At 40.1% G+C, this 19,179-nt stretch overlaps 1 protein-coding gene across 1 annotated transcript in view; it reads right to left on the bottom strand.

Moving 5' to 3' along the window:
* NCKAP5 (NCK associated protein 5) overlaps window positions 1–19,179 on the bottom strand; it is a 908,330-nt gene that overhangs the window by 565,073 nt on the left and 324,078 nt on the right. Inside the window, exon 3 of the mRNA XM_054722813.1 lies at window positions 9,549–9,622. Coding sequence (XP_054578788.1) covers window positions 9,549–9,622 — 74 coding nt within the window. The remainder of the gene's footprint in view (window positions 1–9,548; window positions 9,623–19,179) is intronic.

Below are 19,179 nucleotides of genomic sequence, written 5' to 3' on the forward strand. Positions count from 1 at the left end.
TCTCATGCCTAACAAGTTAGTGGGGAGTTTTTTTCCAGTAAAATTAAAATTAAATAGAAGGCCATGGTCAATTACCCAGTTCATTCCTCCTTCCAGAAGAAAAAAAATAAAGGCACTGTGTCCTTCCTACTGTTGGTGCACTTCACTCAGCCCGAACACGCGCATCTCCGCTGAGTGGGTCATTTATATGACTGCCTGCTGGAGTATCCTCCTTTCAACTTAGTAGGGAATATTTGTGATCTTTATTACCCCGAATAAATCTGCAAAATGCCTTTTGCTTGAAGCTCTTTATTTTAACTTCAGATAAATAAATCACATTAGGTTCCTGGCCATCATATTAAGATAAGCATGGATCTAAAAATAACAAACATATTTCAAGCCAAATGCTTTCAGATTAAATAGTGGTAAATTTCTCTGGGTGACCCCCAAATCCTGTTGATGTTGAAATATTTTGGGTACTTTGAGAGGGTTGCTTGAAGAATGTAAACCTGTTTAAACTACAAGTAGAATGACTTTCAAATCATCTATGGACCCACTTGTACAATATTATTCAACTCATGTTGCCCTTGGCTGCAGTAAATCCATCTTTAAAGTGGGTCTATTTCCCCCGTTATATTAGAGGGCAATTTTACATCTTTGTAGGCTAACCTAATGCCTCTATCTATACTGTGGTTTACATATGAATTATAAAGAGCTCCAGACCTGCATTTCTCATCATCTTATGTATATATACTAAAAGTCTTCAAGGCAGTTCAAATTTAATCTATTCAATAATCAATTATTCATCTGCCCTCAGTCCTCCAGAGCTGTTCCTACTTGAATTAAACACCAACTTCTTGGGGAAACCTTTGGACTTTTGAAGGACAGTCTCCAAAAAATGTGTTTTATGGATAAATGCATGTTCATTTTTTTTTTTTTTTTTTTTGCAAACAAAATTTGGAGTGAAGAAGACAAAATACAACATGATTTTAAATAGTCTATTATTTACTAGGTTAGGATCTAAGCATACATCCTCTGTTGGATTAGCAGTCCCCTTTAAAGAAAATCAGGCTGGATGGATTTGTTAAGAAACAGGAGATTGTGTATATAATGTCCCTGTAGAGTTTCAGTCTGGCATTTTTGGTGTCCCCTTGCCCCAGAGGTTCTGGTTTCAAACATTAGGCAACCTCCTAAGTAGATAAAAAAGCCATACATATGTAATACTTTAAACAATAAAGAATTTAAATTAAAAAAAAAAAACCACAAGCAGATCAGACAGGTCATGTAACTAAACTATGATGATCAATCCTAAAGTATAAGGTGAAATATGAACCTGAGTGATCTTCTGGTTCAGTCAATCCAGACACCTACAAGCCCCTTCTGTTGCTGAACAAGTCACCTTAAAGGCAGTGATGCTATTCCATCAGGGCTCCAGAGATCTGAGAAGCAGCCTCAATGCTGCTTTGCTCCTGTAAAGTGGCACCATCGGTCTATAATAAGTATCCCCACCGCTGCCCACGGATGACATAACGTTGAAGCATAGGCAATACCCCATTTCCAGAGCCCTGATTTATTCTGCCTGGTGCTGGGCAGAGGGCATGACTTAGAGGCAAGACTCTTATCTTGGCAGGGGTCTGGGACTGGCTGCATCTCCGAAGCAACCCCTAGTGGGTAACTGAGAAGTGACATTGATGGGTTTCCAGGGTGGCCCTTGTGCTTACACTTGCCCACGAATCTAGCTATGATTTAGAAATCCAGCCCCAGGGTTGAGAAGAGGGGAAGATAATGTAAAGCTTGCTAGCCGTGGCCTCCTTTGACCGCAGTGGAGTGAGACAGGGCTGCAGATATGGGAAACCACGTGCTGTTATTGAGCTGGCATAGCATGAGGTTTTGCTTTCAGAGCTTTTATTGCTCTTGCAGAGCACTGAGCCTGTTCTTTGTTTGCCATACATTCTGGCCCCCGGAGATAGCCTCTTTTTCTCTGGAAGGGGATTTAAAAAGCAAATCACAGTTCTTATTTTATGTGGTGTCCACCATTAAGAATTCATGCAGAGCAATTTTACTTGTTGCCAATTAAGATCTCCCAGTGGAAGTCTATGATTACAGCAAAGGCAACCTGTTTTATACTTGGCGTCTCCTTCTACATAAATTAACCCCATGAGGATAGAGACATGCTAATTCTTAAGATGTCTGGATAATACGATTCTGAGATCCAAGATGCATAGAAGGTAAATCTCCTAGAGGCTCTGGGCTTGACTTCTTGGGGCACATGTGCTTTTTCTTCTTATCTCTGGTTTACAAAGGCAAGACAATTTCTAGGTAACAGTAGCAAAGAATTTTCTTTTCCTGGGGATAGAATAGAATTCCGTGTCTCAGTAAGTAATTTTAATATCACTCACATTTTATGGAAATTAAGATTAGAGCTGAAATGAACTGTAGGCAGTGGTGCCAATTATCTATCCCCCCTAATATATAAATATATCAAAATCAGGGCGTACATGAATGAATATTTGGAATGTAGACCATTTTATTTCAATGTTCATTCTACTTAGATAAGCAATATTTTGAATCATGATGAGAATCAACAAAAAGTTTTTGCCCATTTCCCCCCTCTCTTTCCTTAGAATAAGAATCACACATAAGCCACAAAGTCTACTTGTAAGAATTTTGGATACATTAAAATAAAAATTTTATTGTTAGGAGGGATAGGTCTTAGGAAGCCTTAACCTAACCAGGGATCTACAGATGCTTTTCGATGAAGTACTGTCCTCCCCTTGGTCACGTGGAAACCATCATTTCTCCTCCCGGGAAAGGAGGAGTTCAGTGCATCACCAGGGCAAATATAGCTTGTTATCAAGTGTTCTTCAGATTACTGGAATTTGGTATTGAGGCTTTGGCAACCCTTCCAGAAAATGGTGAAGAACTTGAGGTTGGCTTCCCCAGATACCTACTTCCTCCTTTCACCAACAACCCAGACTTCCCACATCACTAACTGTTTTTTCACTAGTTACCACTAGTTACCCATCCCAGGCCAGTGAAGTAATGGGAAGGAGGGGGAACAGCCATGTTTATATTTGGCTATCAAACTGGCCAGATCACCACTTCCCAAAATGTGTTTCCTGGAACCGCAGTCAGAGTAGATACTTCAAGAAAGATATGACTGAGTTTGGCTTTAAGAAGCCAAAATTATATTTCATATCCTGTATTTGATGTATACAGCACATGTTAGCAATATAACTGGCTCTGAAAAGTTCTGCAATTAAAAAAATTTTAAAGCTTGGTTTTACTTGGTGTATTTCAAATGTGACCACAGAATACATTTATTGTTTTTAAAACACCTAAAACAGTGACCCTAAAAAGGGTATTAGTATTTCTGGGCATGTGCTTGGAAAAGTGCTTGCATCAATGATTTAGATCACTGGTTCTCAAAGGGGAGGAGAGAGGATTCTGACCTCTAGAGAACATAGGGAAAATGTCTGGGGAATTTCTTTTCTGGTTGTCACAATGAGGAGGTGCTACTGGCATGTAGTGGGTTGAAGCTGGAAATTATACTAAACATCTTGCAATGGACAGGACAACCCCACCCTTGACCCCCTCCCCCATGGTAAATAATGTCCTGGCCCCAAATGTCAACAGTGTCTCAACTGAGAAGCCCTAGCCTACACAGAGCCTGTTCCGATGTCACTTTGGTGATCTGATCTCTGTTAGCTGGCAGTTGCCACTCTGCATTTACCAGATATTGTCATTTAATTTTGCTCATGCAGACCTACTTTATTTATTTACAGGCTATTGATAACACTGTCTCCAATTTGACCTAGGAAAATCTGAAATGAACATTTTGACATTATCTGGCTGAGTTACTGGCAAACTGTTAGGTATTTCTATCATATTATTAGTCATTTTTACTCATATTCTTAAAAATTTCTACAATATATACATATATATATATATATATATATATATATATATATATATATATATATATATATATACCAGAGGCCCAGTGCACGAATTCTTGCACCACTGGGGTCCCTCAGCCTGGCCTGTGGGATTGGGTCAAAACTGGCTCTCCGACATCCCCTGAGTGGTCCCAGGTTGCAAGAGGGTGAAGGCCAGGGCAAGGGACCCCACCAGTGCACAATGGAGGCTGGGGAGGGACAAGGGAGGTTGGCCAGCCCAAGGAGGGACCACAGGAGGGCTCCAGGGCCTGTCTGGCACCTCTCACTCAGTCCCAATTGGCCGGACCCTAGCAGCAAGCTAACCTACCAGTCAGAGAATCTGCCCCCTGGTGGTCAGTGCACATCATAGCGACTGGTCCACTAGTCGACTGTCTGCCCCCTGGTGGTCAGTGTACTAGTCATAGCAAGAGTTGAGCAGCCTTAGCATATCATTAGCATATTACACTTTGGTTGAACAGACACCTGGACAACCGGGCACTTAACATATTAGGCTTTTATTATATAGGATATGTATAATACAGGTTGATCATGCTGCAATAGTCAAGTATTATAGAAAAACTAGAGGCCCAGTGCATGAAATTCATGCACAAGGGGGGAAGGGGGGCCCCTCAGTCCGGCCTGCACCCTCTCCAATCCGGGACCCCTCGGGGAATGTCCAACTGCCGGTTTGTGCCCGCACTTTTAAAAGATGACAGCTCCATTGTTGTTTCTTTCTTTTCATGCTTAAACCCATTGGAATTAGTAGGTATTCAAAGTGTGTATACATTTTAGGGGACACCCTGTATATCTCTAGTCAGCAGTGAAAGGAATCAACAGTGGATTTGGAACCCCCAGTCAGGGAACCTCACTCACTCTCCGCATGTCTCCCCACTCCACTTTCCACCTTTGCAAGCAGTGGGAGAATCAACGTTTTCTCTCATTAACTCGGAAAAGCACATCCTGTCACCCCCTGCAGGCAGGAGTGCGCTAGGCTCCAAGCGAGCGAGGCTCAGTCAGGGCAGCCTTCGCTCATGGGTGCCGGCACCCAAAGTGCACATTCCTCCTCCTCAGTCGCCCCGACTATCCCACCGTTTCACTGAGAGAACTGAACTCCTCGCCTCCTCTGGGTTCCCGACCTTGAACCCTGACCGAAGGCACCTCAGCGAGGGCCGCATGTGTCCACCAGGTGTGTCTGTCCCCACCTGCTCCCACCTCAGCACCTGCATTAGCCCCACGGAGGTGATCTCATCGCTGCACTGGCCTCCACGGGAACAGGGTGTCACCACTCCGCCCTCTCACTGTCATCTCACAGGCACCCACCCTCAGCACCCAGAACACCCAGACACTCTCCAAAGGACGTGAGCGTGCGGAGGGGACGTGCGCACGTCCTGTGGGGGACGTAGGCATGCTGGGGCTGATGGGAGTGCGGTGGAGGGGCGGGGGAACATGCGCACACCACGGTCTGGGACTGTTGCACATGCACAGGCGCACGTGGGTGACAGCGCGCTGGGGACATTCACACGCCAGTGAGGGAGGAAAGGATGCTGGAGGCCTGCGGCTGTGCAGATCCGCAAACCCCCGTGGCGCCGTCAGGAGGGCGTCAATCTGGCCCGCCACTGTGGCTGTCCCTGCGATCATGCACCTTCTGGGCCAGGAGGCAGGACTTGCGCAGCCACTCCTTGGCGCTGATGGCCTGCAGGCGCTACTTCAGCTTGGCCCACAGGCTCCCCTTGGCGCACTCACGGCTGCCACCACCACCATGTGGGGAGTACAGGCCGCCCTCCGCCGGCTCGCCTCCCCTGCCCAGAGGCTCTCTGCACGCGCTGCCCACTGGCCCAAGCACACTGCCCACCGGCCGCTCTGCGCCTGTGCGCGCTGCCCACCCGCCTGGAGAGCGCTGCCCAAGGCGACTTTAGCAGGAGTCCTGCCCCGCCCCGCCCACCAGCCTCTCTGCGACTGCGCACATGTGTGCTGCCCACAGGCCCGCCATCTTTGTTGGGTTAATTTTCATAATCACTCCTGATAGGCTGTGGGTGTCACAGAGGTATGGTCAATTTACATGTTTGTCTATTATTAGTATTATTAGTATAGATGAGATCCTACATGTCTGACATATTATATAAATGTAACACTAAACGTTATGTTTCATATAGTCTCAGGGCTCTGTAATCTTAAATACTAGCTATATTGATACCTTTCTTTTACAGATATGGAAACTCAGTCTCAGATGTCACCTGACAGCCAGCTTGGCAGGCCAGGACAAGAGTCCAAGTCTCCCAAACCTCCAGTCCAGTCCTGTTTGCATTGCTATAGTATCATGCTATTTCCATTTTTATACATAATTTCACTTACAAGACATCAAAGAGTCATTAACACCATAAATATTTATGAATTCGATTGGTATTTTCCAACTGTTTGTGTTGTTCTACACTCTCAAGTTGAGGCTGCAAATGGATAAAGGTTTCTTTCAAATGTAGGAGAAAGACATTCTCAGCAACTGTTTTATTATAATCTTTATTAGTCACTGAAATATTTAGTCAAATCAGAAATAGTAACAGATGATATAAAAATCATTACGTGCAAATGAGCCTTTCCTTCTAATCTTGACTTTCCACCGTAAAACAAATAAACGTGCAGGGATATGTTATCACATTTCAACATCAACTAGTAAACTAGCGGCCACGGGCTGCGTCCTCTTCATCAGGCAGGAAGGGGCAGCGCACATCCAACACTCCTAGCCTCCTGCTCACACCTCAGACTTTGTTCTAGATTCTGACGCTGCCCTGGTGTTCAGAGGAAGTCACACAAGTTTTCTGTTGGTGTCAAAAAAGACAGTTGAGCTAAATGACTGCTCATGGCCAGACAGCTATCTTTGGACTTCACAAATTCCTTATCATTTGAAAACCCAGAGATAGTTAATAGGTCTATTTCAGTAGAATACTAAGCAGGACCCCAAAATAACTAGTTATCTTGAGAGTATGATTACAACAATATATTTGTGTCACAGCAACTGGCTATGCTATGAGAAATGACTAGAAACCAAGAAAGACAAGTAGCCCCCTTCACAAAAAAAAATAAGGAAAGGCTTTTAAGCCATGAACCCAAATCTTCTACCATTTGTCTAAATTCTTTAATCATTTAGCAAGTGTCAATAACAGAAAATGTATCTACTGTGATTTTGACCAATCCTCAAAGATTGTGGCCATAAATTAATGCTGACCATCATTATTGTGGGAAGAACTAAATATTCAGAATTTGTCCTTTCTTTTAAGTTATACCTTAGCTCAAGTATAAATGGAAGGCCATCAGTTAGAATCAGGAGCAATGAAAAGTAGTCTCCTTCATGAAAACTGAACCAGGTATAGATCAGAGACATAATGAAGTCAGAGAAAAAGTTTTATATTGAGTTATGGGAACATTTGTTTAACTTCAGATATTCCAGTTGTGTTTGTGTTCATCACATGCTGTTCCCATGATCCTCTGCACACCAAAGAGTCTACCCAAACTCAAGAAAGCAGTTTAAAAATTTAATCACAACCTGAAAGAATTGCCCACACTGCTCACTGCCATTCACATATTCTTCACCAAAAACAATTCAGCTATGGTTGCAGTTATGACACTGTAATATCATAAAGCCTATTACTTTAAGTAAGTCAAGATCTATTTGCAAAATATAATCAAGTATAATTTCATGATTCAATAAATAGTATATAAATCTGCTATTACTGGTTTTCATTTTCTTTTCAATACTACCCATTTCCATTTTCTTACTGGCAGTTATTCTGACTATTCAAATGCCATTATTGCCCTTTATTGTTATTCAAATGTCATTTTATTAGATCCTCTGCCACTATATATAAGGCTGGGTTTCTTCACCAGTAATAATTCCATTTCTGAAAGAAAATGGAAGCGGCTGCACACAAAATTCCAAGCTATTACTTTATGTTAGTTTAATTCTGTGCCTGAAATGGGATTTTAACTTAATCATGTTGGAGAAGACCAGAAGTTTTTTATTAGCTACCTTGAGAAAGCAGGAAAATATTCTTTCCATGCAGGTATTGGGTTCAAAAACCCATAAAACCATTACCCCTTTCCAATGATGTGTGTAAGACACACTTACTGACCAAATTAAACTGTAAATTTCCTTTGTCATAGGGCATTCATCATTTTTATGTATTTTTCTCTTGGAAAATAACAAAATGTTCAAGTAGTTGAAAGAAAGTGCTGCAATTCAGTTAAATAGCCTTTTAAATATACTTTGTAGTAGATCTATGGAAAATGTAATTTAAAAGGCACATAACCATAAATGCATTATTGCATTACTGTTGTTAATTTTATTAATACAATACACTGGCTCACAAAGGAAAACTATATCAACACTAGGTTATAGCTCTCAAACACAAATCTGGCAACTATTGCATCAAGTTACAGAAAATTAACTGGTGTGCCTGTTAGTGGCAAGCAAACTTAAAAATTATACACTTCTGTGGTACCTTGCCAGCAGTTTTTGTGTATAGAAATAGAATACTATTACCATAACCATAGACCTGTTCTCTAGTAGGAAAACTAATATATGAGCAGGACAAACGAAAGTGTCGGGCACTTTACCCAAGAACTAGAATTCTTCACGAAGAAGAATGCCAAGGTTATTGGGATTTGTTACAGGATGCATAGAGAAGGGGCAGCATAGCCGGCTGCAGAGACCAATGATGATGGATTTGGATGAGGTGGGATAAAAGAGCCACAGGGTTAGCAAATATTTACCTGCCATCTCTGTGAACAGAGAGAAAGCTCTGCTCCCTGCCTCGAGGAGATAAGAAGTAGAGGACGTTAGGGGCATACTGACCATTGGGAGTCAAAGCTAATTATGTGAAACAATTCCAGTGCAATGTCAGGCATCATATAAATGAGCACTAGTGTATTTATTCCAGACAACAAGAGCTACAGGAATTTAGAAAAAGGAATTTAAATTCCATAGCTGCACCTGTGAACAGCATAACTGAATGGACCCTAAAGATCTAGATAATAATATCACGAACATCCTTAGCCAGTCTCAATTCCCAAGAGGCCCCAGGGGATGAATGAATTGAAAATATGACTTCTATGATACTGATCATTTTCCAACTTACCTGCACAAATATTGTCACATACCTTTCCTTACTGAGAATCAGAACCTACCACTTATAACAAAAACATGGGATCTATACAACAGCATTCTCAAAATGTTCCCTTTTGATATGAAGGAAAGCAGGAATCTGAAGTATCCTATCTTTTAATTACTGAAAAACCTAAACAATCTTTAAGCAAGCAAGTATCAGAAACTTTGGGCTCCAATATAAGGTTGCCAGATGGCCTTAGACAAATTAATTAATTGACCTTGACCAGTATCTGTCCAAATTTCTACCATCCTTCTAGCTCTGAGCAGGTCCTTGACTCAAAGACAACTTTTGGCACTGCTGCTTTACTTTAGTTAGAGAAATGGAATTCTCTAGGTAGCCTCTGGTAATATTTGTCCCCAGTGATGCTTTTGGCACCAAATGGAACAAGAAACCATTTTCCAATTCCCTGCCTCCAGGATCAAGATCAAAGCTATAGAGGCTGCTATAAGTTGAGGACATGGGTTTAACTCACCTCCAGAGACTTCTGTGTTTCTCTTCAAGTTGAGTTAGCAGATGCTCAATGTATTTATTGGAGTCCATGTATTCCTGCACATACACACACAAAGACAAATAAATCCTCATTATAATAGTCACCAGAATTCTAAGACAAGCTTTATCTCTACAAGGAAGATTTTTGACAGGAAAGCTTTATCTCTACAAGGAAGATTTTTGACAAGATAATCCCTTGGACTCTAGGAGTCAATGACTTACATGCAGTTATTTGGGAATGAATAATATTTTCTCCATAGCCTGTGATCATTCTATAAACAAGCATCGAAGAGAAATGGAGTTCTACTGAGTCAGCCTAAAACTCCTCCAATTCACAGAAAAAAGATAAACTTCATATTTATCTAAACTGAGATCTGTGTTCTGCTGTATAAACATTAAGTGAGCTAATGTTGCTGCTGGCCTTATAAGAATAATAAGACAGACAATACAGGTCTTAACTGCATTGGTCTTACAAGAGTCACTTCCTAGCAATAACACTATTTTTTAACTTCTTAGAATGCTTATACAGCACTGCCCACATTCAATGGACACACCATTTCCATTGATGAAACACACCTCCCTTCTTCATCTCCTTATAGAAACAAGACAATGTAGTTTGCTTTTGTTTTCTTTGACTCTTAGAAAATAAATCTTTGGCTTCTAAGAAGACATGAAGGCAAATCATATCTCTTTTTTTTAGAAATGTGGGTAAAACTTATGTTCACAAATAAAACCATATATTCAAGAAATATTTCTGAAGAATGAGGAATTATTTTGTCATATATGACTCATTCATAAAAATTCAAAGTTTATTAAAACCTGATTTTTAAGAATTTTTGATTTCTGAATAAGAATGTGAGGTTCGAATGTATTAGTTTCCATTGTTAAGCTTGATGATTCTTTCATCCTGAATCTGACACTTTTGATTTCTAGCAGAGGGTCTAGCCTGTAGGCCGTGTATAACAGCTGCCTTAGATGGAATAGTGTACAATGATTTCAGTGCTAAGTCACCCATGAACGTTACTGTTTCATTTCTTATGGATTTGAGATAAAATGTGAACTTTGATTAATATTCATACTTTTCTTTCTGAAATACAAGTTTATTTATTTAGATTAAATACTATACATAATCTATTGCTCCCGTAAGAATCCTAATATATAAAAGCCCTGGGTCCATCACATCCACAATGACCAGAGGCTTGACCTAATGCCCAGGCTGCACGCACAGCGGGCTTTGGTGGGTGGGGACTTGTGGCAGCAGAGACCGGGAGATGGGGATGGGGGAGGCGGGGCCGGCACTCACACTCACTCACAACTGCACACACACAGACATACACAGTGCCCACCAGCTCACAGCCTTTTCTCCCTTTCTTTCTCTCCCTCTCAGCTCGCTCTCAGAGACTCTCTCAGAATGAGGAAACAAAACAGACTGGGCCTGAAGAGGCCTGGGTGGAAGGGAGGGCAGGCAGAGGGTGGAGTGGCTCCCACTAGCCCCATCCCCTCCCAGCCAGGAAAGAGAAAGAGGGAGACAGGGAGGCAGGGAGGCCTGGAGGACTGCTGAGAAAAACAAAGAGAGACAGAGACTGGGTGAGATCAGTCCGGCAGGAGAGGGCAGTTAGGGGCGATCAGACAGGCAGGCAGAGGCAGTTAGGGGAGATCATGCAGGCAGGCAGTTGAGCGGTTAGGAGCCAGTAGTCCCAGATTGCGAGAGGGATGTCCGACTGCTGGTTTGGGCCTAAACCAGCAGTCAGACATCCCCCAAGGGGTCCCCGATTGGAGAGGGTGCAGGCTGGGCTGAGGGGTAACACCCCCCCCCCCCCCGTGCACAAATTTCATGCACCAGGCCACTAGTATTCACTATAATGGGATGGGGAGGGCATGTGAAAGAAGCACAGTAAGGATTGACCTAATACCACAGAAAGGCCCCTGCTCCACGTTTCTGAACCTGGATCTACTCATGTAGCTTTTGAGAAACCTTCTTACCAATCTACAATATTTCAGTGTGACTAGAGAGTATACTAAGTTCATATCTAGCTGAAAATTGTTACGATTATGTAACACTATCATTCTATTGCAGATGATTAGCTAAAGAGTTTTATTCTTATTAAATAATATCAATTTTCACCTGGATGGTGTGGCACAGTGGTTGAGAATCAACCTGTGAACCAAGTCACTGGTTCGATTCCCGGTCAAGGGCACATGCTCAGGTTGCGGGCTCAATCACCACTAGGGGCATACAGGAGGCAGCCGATCAATGTTTCTCTCACATTGATGTTTCTATCTCTATCCCTCTTTCTTCTCTCTCTAAAATAAAATTTAAAAAAAAAATTTAAAAATATTCATTTTCAAGTTATTTAAATAAGACCATTGGGCATGCCAAAACCAAAGCAAAAATCTATTACTGTAGGAAGTTGTGATAGTTTGTGATTATGCTAGTAAGTCAAAGTTTAAACAAAACTTAGAGTACTCAAAATTATCACATTTTCAAATACATTTCATTGAAAAAATTTTAAAGCACTGTTTTCAAGTAGAAACAAATATATACATTTCAAAATTATTCATCCAATTTTCATTTAATTGTTTTTTCCACATCTGTTAGAGCAGAACTTGACATATATGATCAGTAAATACAGTGATAACCAAGGGGCAGGAGGTTCCCGCCCTCCGAGAGCTTATAATCGGTAGGGAGAGACCTGAGAAATAAGTGAACAGGTTGATTCCAGATTGGTTACATGCTGTGACAGAAATAACAGGTGACAGGAGAAATAACAGGGGAAGAGCAGCTTCCGTATACTAGTATGCAGTGGTCAGAAAAAGAGTGAGCAAATGCTTTGTGAACTAGGGCCTGGGAGAGAAGGAGGAGGCAAGCATATAAAGAGAGGGGGAAGAGGAAAGAGAACACTGCAAACTAAGGAAACAGCATATGCCAAGGTCTCCAAAATGTGGTATCTAAGGAACAAAAAGGAAGCCAGTGGGGCTGGGGCAGAGAGCCTGGGGTATGCCGTCTAAAATAAAGTTGGAGAGATAGGCAGGGGCCAAGTCATGTGCAAGCTCTGGAAAACAGTTTGGATTAAAACCAATCGATTTGTTAATTTGCTCATATTGCTTAGCTCAGTCAGAGCTTGAAGGGGAAAGGTGTAGTGATTACAAACACGATCTTTGGATCAAAGAAATTTCAGTTCAAATCCTGGTTTGGGTTTTTTGATAGCTATGTTCCCTCAGGCAAGTTATTTAATCACTCTACGCCTTATTTTCTTCAGCTTCAGAGGGATAAATAATACTTATTTTAGAGGTGTGGTAAGGATTAAATAAAATAGCTTAAGCAAGCATATATCATAGTTTTTGCCAGGCAGTGAGCATAGCATTTTTCATAAAATATCACACACCAGAGATTAATAGTAATAATAGTTTTTCAACCATTAAATGTAAGCATAGCTGGATTCTGGTTTAAAAGCGACTTCAAGCAACAATACTGGCTGTTTCCATTTAACGGAGCTTCACCCAATTTCCCATAAAAATAACTATGATGACAAGGCTTAAACCATGAAACAATAGGAAATAAGAATTATGAATTCTCCATTTTCCTATCTTTATTTTTCTCCACTCTTACTTCTAACATCCAATATATTTTAATTGAGTATTTATTTGGCTATTGTCTATACCTCACCAACCTCTCCCCAAACTATCTCCCTCTCCCTCTCCAACTGAAATGGATTGAGAGAAAAAATATATGGTACTTACATGTGCTTTTGGTTAAATGAAATCATTTTTTTTTTTCCTACCTAGAAAACTTCAGCAGTGCGCTCACACTTCATCATCTGGCCCCTGAATTAGAGAAGTTTGTTAACTAATGAGAAACCCCTACCATTCTGTAAGTAAAAATTGGGTTGTTCTATTGGCAACCACCTTATTCATCCATTTGAAGATTAACTCAAACAAAACATGAAGGGTGATGGCAGTGGCACAGCAGAACTACAGCCACAGCAAATTCAATGTTGTAGCTACAGCACCTGTAGCAAGAACTTGAGTGTGAAGCGCAATGCTGGTGTTATTTATTACACAGGGCCTCACTATTGCAGGGTAACAAAGCACAGGCAGGAGGAAAGGGTATGGCCAGATTCCATCCCAGGGAAAAAGAGCTCCCAAACTGCCTGAAGGACACTGGGTAAAGGGACAGCTTGGAGGAAAGATTTCCACAACGCAGTTGGACAGAGAGAGGAATCTACACTGTCTATTGGTGATCCCAAGGCCTGGAAGACTCATTTCAGAATGAGTCAACTGACTCATACCACACAAAGTACCGGAGCACAAGAAAACGAAAACATCACCCTCGCTCACAGGAGAGGGCATCACTCAGAGCTTTGACATGTCCAGTGGTAGCTGGGAAGATCTGGTCTCTGAAATGTGCAGAAAGGCTTAACAAATGCTAAGTAATACACAGCAGAATTAAATTTTATAAAACAACAGGATAAGCTGTAAAGATAATGAAGGAAGTGAGTAAGCTAAGAATTTCAAAGAAATATCAACTGCAACAGCAGAACTGAAAATTTGTTGGTCCCTACATTGTGATTTTACTCTGGGGTGACTCTCCCCACCAGGAAATGGTGCTTCAGAGAAAAGCAAGCAATGGATTGGGTGTGTTGGCACTACACTTGTTACACTGATGAAGTCTACTTTTCACTGTCATCTAGAGATAAGTCAAATCCCGCAACCCAGGCCAGATACTTAAATACCCACTGACCCTTCTGGCATCTCTATGGTATGGTCAGTTGGTATATGTCTAATTCAGTTAGCGAAGACTAAAAGTGCTGTCACCTAGAAGGAAAACATGTAGCCATATCCCCGTTTTCCTTGTTGCCGGTGTTCACTCTCTATAACACATTATCTATGAAGACTGTCTATTCAGCAAGCCTTGAGTCACCCAGCAGGCACGTCCCAGTCACTTAGCACTAAGACCCTACTGAGGATAGTTATTATTGTTGAGCATTCTATTCTAATAATATAATAGAACTGGCAATGAAAACAAATACACAGTCCTGTGGAGGACAATCTAAGTAAATTAAGTAAAGGACAAAGATGAAAATGAATAGAGACATGATGGATATTATGCAGAAAATGTAGTTTGACTAACAATTATAGCCTTTGAGTATTTGACAAGATTTGGAATATACACAATAATCAAAGGAATAATTAAAGCAACATTTCTGAGTAGAAGAGAGAAAGAGAGAGACTTGATTATGTATATGAAAGGGGCTAAGCACATTCCAGGTAGAGTTTATGGAAAACTATCTACACATCCACTGGCACAAGAGCTGGATAACAATCCTTAGGGGAAACACTGCAAGTATCCACACAGACAAAGGGGTTTCCTACTAAGGAGCTAATACAGCTGGCTCCATGGCTTCTGGCCACCCAGGTGCCATTGACATGAGATACACAGACAGACCTTTGAGTCTTAATTCATAAGTATCCCTAATCAAGAAGCTGCTATATAACAATGCAACAGAAAGCTTTCCTCAGATATTTACAAATTCAGAATATAAAGCATCTATTTTAATTAAAAACTAAAAAATATATATGTGTATGTGCATATATTTTAAACGTAAAGGTATATGTATACCCATATATATATTGAATTTTCAAGAGATAAATAAAATATATGCCATTTATATATGCATATGTGTGTGCATGTGTGTATGTACACACATATCATACCAGAGTGATGGATTTTAAAAATATGAAATTTGTAATATAAAAGGAAGATTCAAAAGAATTTAAGCAAATTTTATATCTAAAGATGTAAATATGATTATACAATTAAAGTAACATAAAAATCCCAGGAGAAAGATGTAGAGTACACATTCTGTGTTTTTGTGGTGGACAGAGGGAGGAGCAAGAGAAAGGGAAGCAGGGCGATGTGAAGACCCACTTGTACAAGGGACCAAAGTTATTTTCCACACTTGATTTGCTAATCGGTAAGCTTAACTATAAGTGTGTGTTTTGCCTACATATGTAAGAGTTAGGGAAATTAATTTGGTAATTTATGTCATGAAATTTAAAATATCTATGCACCTTTGATCCAGAAATCCCATGTCTAGGAATCATCTGAATAGATAATGAAATTTAAAAATTTATGACAACATGAAAAAAATGGGAATTCTTAGCTTCCAAAAAATAGAGGAATGATTAAAAGAAAGCACACTTTACCAATCTGAAGAATTATAAAACTCCTTAAATTGGAAAAGACCATGTAAAAAATGGAAAACAGAGCAAATTGTAACATGAAAATAAGATGCAAAATTGCGTAAACCTTATTGCAATGTTGAAAATATATATAAAGATTAGAAGAAAATAAAGCAAACATTATGGTAATATTAGGGGGTATTTAATTTCTTCAGAATACTTTTTCTATAATTTAAAAATAATATATTATCACTATACAAATTTAAAAAGTGATTATTTAGAAAAATACAGCCCCAGAAAATATCATCCACAAAGATTTTATTATAATTATATTTTAGACAGCAAGATGTAAACTACCACAATGAAACAGAGTTCTTTATATTATTGTAAAGCGAAGATGGTGTTTGAAACAATTCAGCCCTACTTTTTTTAACTTGCCCTTGTCAGTGTTTTGCTAAAACATTTCCCCCAAGTTAGGATTGAGGAGGAACACGAAGTTACACCATGACATGTAAGATGTTTGAAAAATTTTTAGGAAGGCACAACATTAAAAAGACATCTGTTCCTTGGCTAAAACTTATGTAAATTAGAATAATCTTGAAAATCTATTTCAGGAAATTTGCCTTTCACTCTGTAGTGCATGTTTCAAGTGATTAGTATGAAACAATTAAAGTGTTTAGAGGTTTATAAGTATGCTGAACCTTGCATATCCATGTAACATAAGCCTATTTAATGCAAACTTTCTATTGTCTGATCTGGGTCAGTTCTAAGCAAAGCCTATTATAAATGAATTCTAATGACATGAGAATTTCATGTATCGTTCATTTTAAGTAGAGTTTAAAATACTACAATACTAAATCAAAGCTTGCAGAGTTCTAAAATCCCTCCAAATACTCTTCCTGTTATAATCAGTGTAATTTAGGGCAGAGCCTGTTAAACCCTGTCAGCACTCTTGTCACTACTGATGCAGGGTTCCCAATTCACCTTTGGGCAAAGCAGCTCAGGCCCGGAGACCAGGAGGCCAGCTGTTCAAACCTATAGGACTCATACCTATGGGAATTTCCACAGTCAGGAAATGACTACCCCAGTAAGTGATGCTTCCCTCAAAAATTATTCTGTCACCTTAATAAGAAGGCACTCCTGCACGGTGAATGTAAAAGACTAAAACATGCCCACGTTTGAAATTACACAGCAAGGGAAGACATGGGTGCCTCATTCTTGACTGGCATCTGTTCCAACAGAAATTCCTCCAATGAGACATGTTAAACACAACAAACAAATCAATTCAGGAATACCAGCCTTAACAGCTTGATCTCAGTGCTACTATCTCTCCTTTAGCCATCTCTAATTCCCTTCCCCACTCACTCTTGACACAGCTGAACCTGACTCTCCCTGCAGATGCTTCAGTGGAACGGCTCCACTGCAGCCACCAAGGACAAGCCTCAGGAGACTGCTTGCTCCATCTCTCATGACCAGTTCCTGCAGAACTTGGTATTTTAAATCGCACTCATTCCCCCTCTGGTATTCTCTGCAAGTGTTTCCTGCCTCCTTCTATCACTCTGGGACCATTGTCTATCTCCTTCCTCCTTCTTCCAGCCACTTTGTATCAAGAGTAAGGTTCAACCCTAGTGCTCTTTCATTTTCCATGGGAAAATCCAGTAGACTACTGGGCCGTCAATAATTACCAAATATCCAGAGACTTCCAAATATGTATTCCCACGCCAGACCACCCTCTTGTGGCGCAATGCTGTGTATCTGGCTATAAACCAAACAGGTCCCTTTGGATGTGCCACTACTCTTCAAAGCATCTTACTTCACTTTTGTATCTTCCAAACCTGCCTAGAAGAGCACTTAGAACATCGCCGGGACTCAACAAAGGCATGTGAAATACATGAAGAAGTAATTAGTTCATTAGCTGGATTTAATCTACCTCAAAACAAGAGAATCTGAAAATATAAAGCTATCAGTTTGGTCTTCTAGTACTACTTTTTAAAAATATATATATATATATATTTTAATTTATATATATTTTTTTTTTAATTTATTTCAGAGAGGAAGGGAGAAGGAGAGAGAGAGATAGAAACTTCAATGATGAGAGAGAATCATTGATTGGTTGCCTCCTGCACACCCCCAACTAGGGATCGAGCCCGCAACCCAGGCATGTGCCCTTGACCGGAATCGAACCCAGGACCATTCACTCCACAGGCCGACACTCTATCTATCAAGCCAAACCAGCTAGGGCAGTACTACTTTTTAATTCAAAAGGTTATAACGGTCATAGACACTTTAGGCAGTTTTCCAAAATTATTGTATACCCACTTTCATTCTATGAATACAAACAAGAAATGGCATCTCAAAGATAATTATTGACAATTTTGCAAAATCAGAGCATTCTTTTGATATAATAATCCTGAGGAAGATTTAGGCACATTGTTTATCTATTCCATGTAAGTCACATGGATTGTCAAATATTAACTCACTGCATAAAGTCATAACCAAAGTCTGCTATCAAATGGAAGATAATGGAGAACATAATGAATAGTGAACCCCACAGAGTGAAAACATATCTATAACTTCTGTCATATAGGAAAATTGCATTAATATCAATCAACAGTGACAGAATATAGACAAGTAATAGCCATTGCAATGAAAAGGTTTATTGACAACTATTTGGTATCAAAGCAATGTAATCAATGCCAATCAAACTGTGAGCACAGTTTAGCAGGACTTTTTTACTACAATACCTCTCAATTGGTCAGAGACTACTAAACTGATATTTTCCTAATTTCTTTTAAAGCCAACTCCTGATCCTCTCCAGTTTCTCCTGGACAATTGGCTCCTGAACTAGAGATTCTATTGCTCAGCGACCTAGGTGTGAACATGTGGCTGAGTTCAAGCCAATTAGGTATGAGCAAAAATGATGCATGCAATATCCAAGGTCTCTCTAACCTAAAAACAAGCTTCTTGCCCATTAAACATTCTTCCCTCATCTGGGAATGGTAACAACCCTGGGCCCAGAGATAGAAGGTATATGTTGAGGATGGTAAAACTGGTTGATCTGAAAAAGCAGCTAGCCACCCACCGTAATCTTTCCCTTTGGTGTCTTAACATGAAAAAGACATGTCTATATCTTATTTAAAACACTGTATTTTGGGAGTCTCTTTGTTGCTGCAGATTAGCCTATATTGTAAGTAATAAATAGTAGTCATTTATTTTGAAACATAACATGGCAAGCAAAGTTAAATACTAACCAGCCAACTTAACATCTCTATGTTACTTGATTGATTTATCAATATAGTTTATAAACATAGTTTAATCAAAAGTATAATCTTTTCCAAAGCACTTTGGTGTCCATTCTCACTGGAACCTCAACATCTTTGAGTCATGGTTAACATTTCAATTTAGAAAACTAAGGCTCACTTTATGGTTAA

This window comes from Eptesicus fuscus, chromosome 11 (genome assembly GCF_027574615.1).
Source record: "Eptesicus fuscus isolate TK198812 chromosome 11, DD_ASM_mEF_20220401, whole genome shotgun sequence".
Classification (NCBI taxonomy): domain Eukaryota; kingdom Metazoa; phylum Chordata; class Mammalia; order Chiroptera; family Vespertilionidae; genus Eptesicus; species Eptesicus fuscus.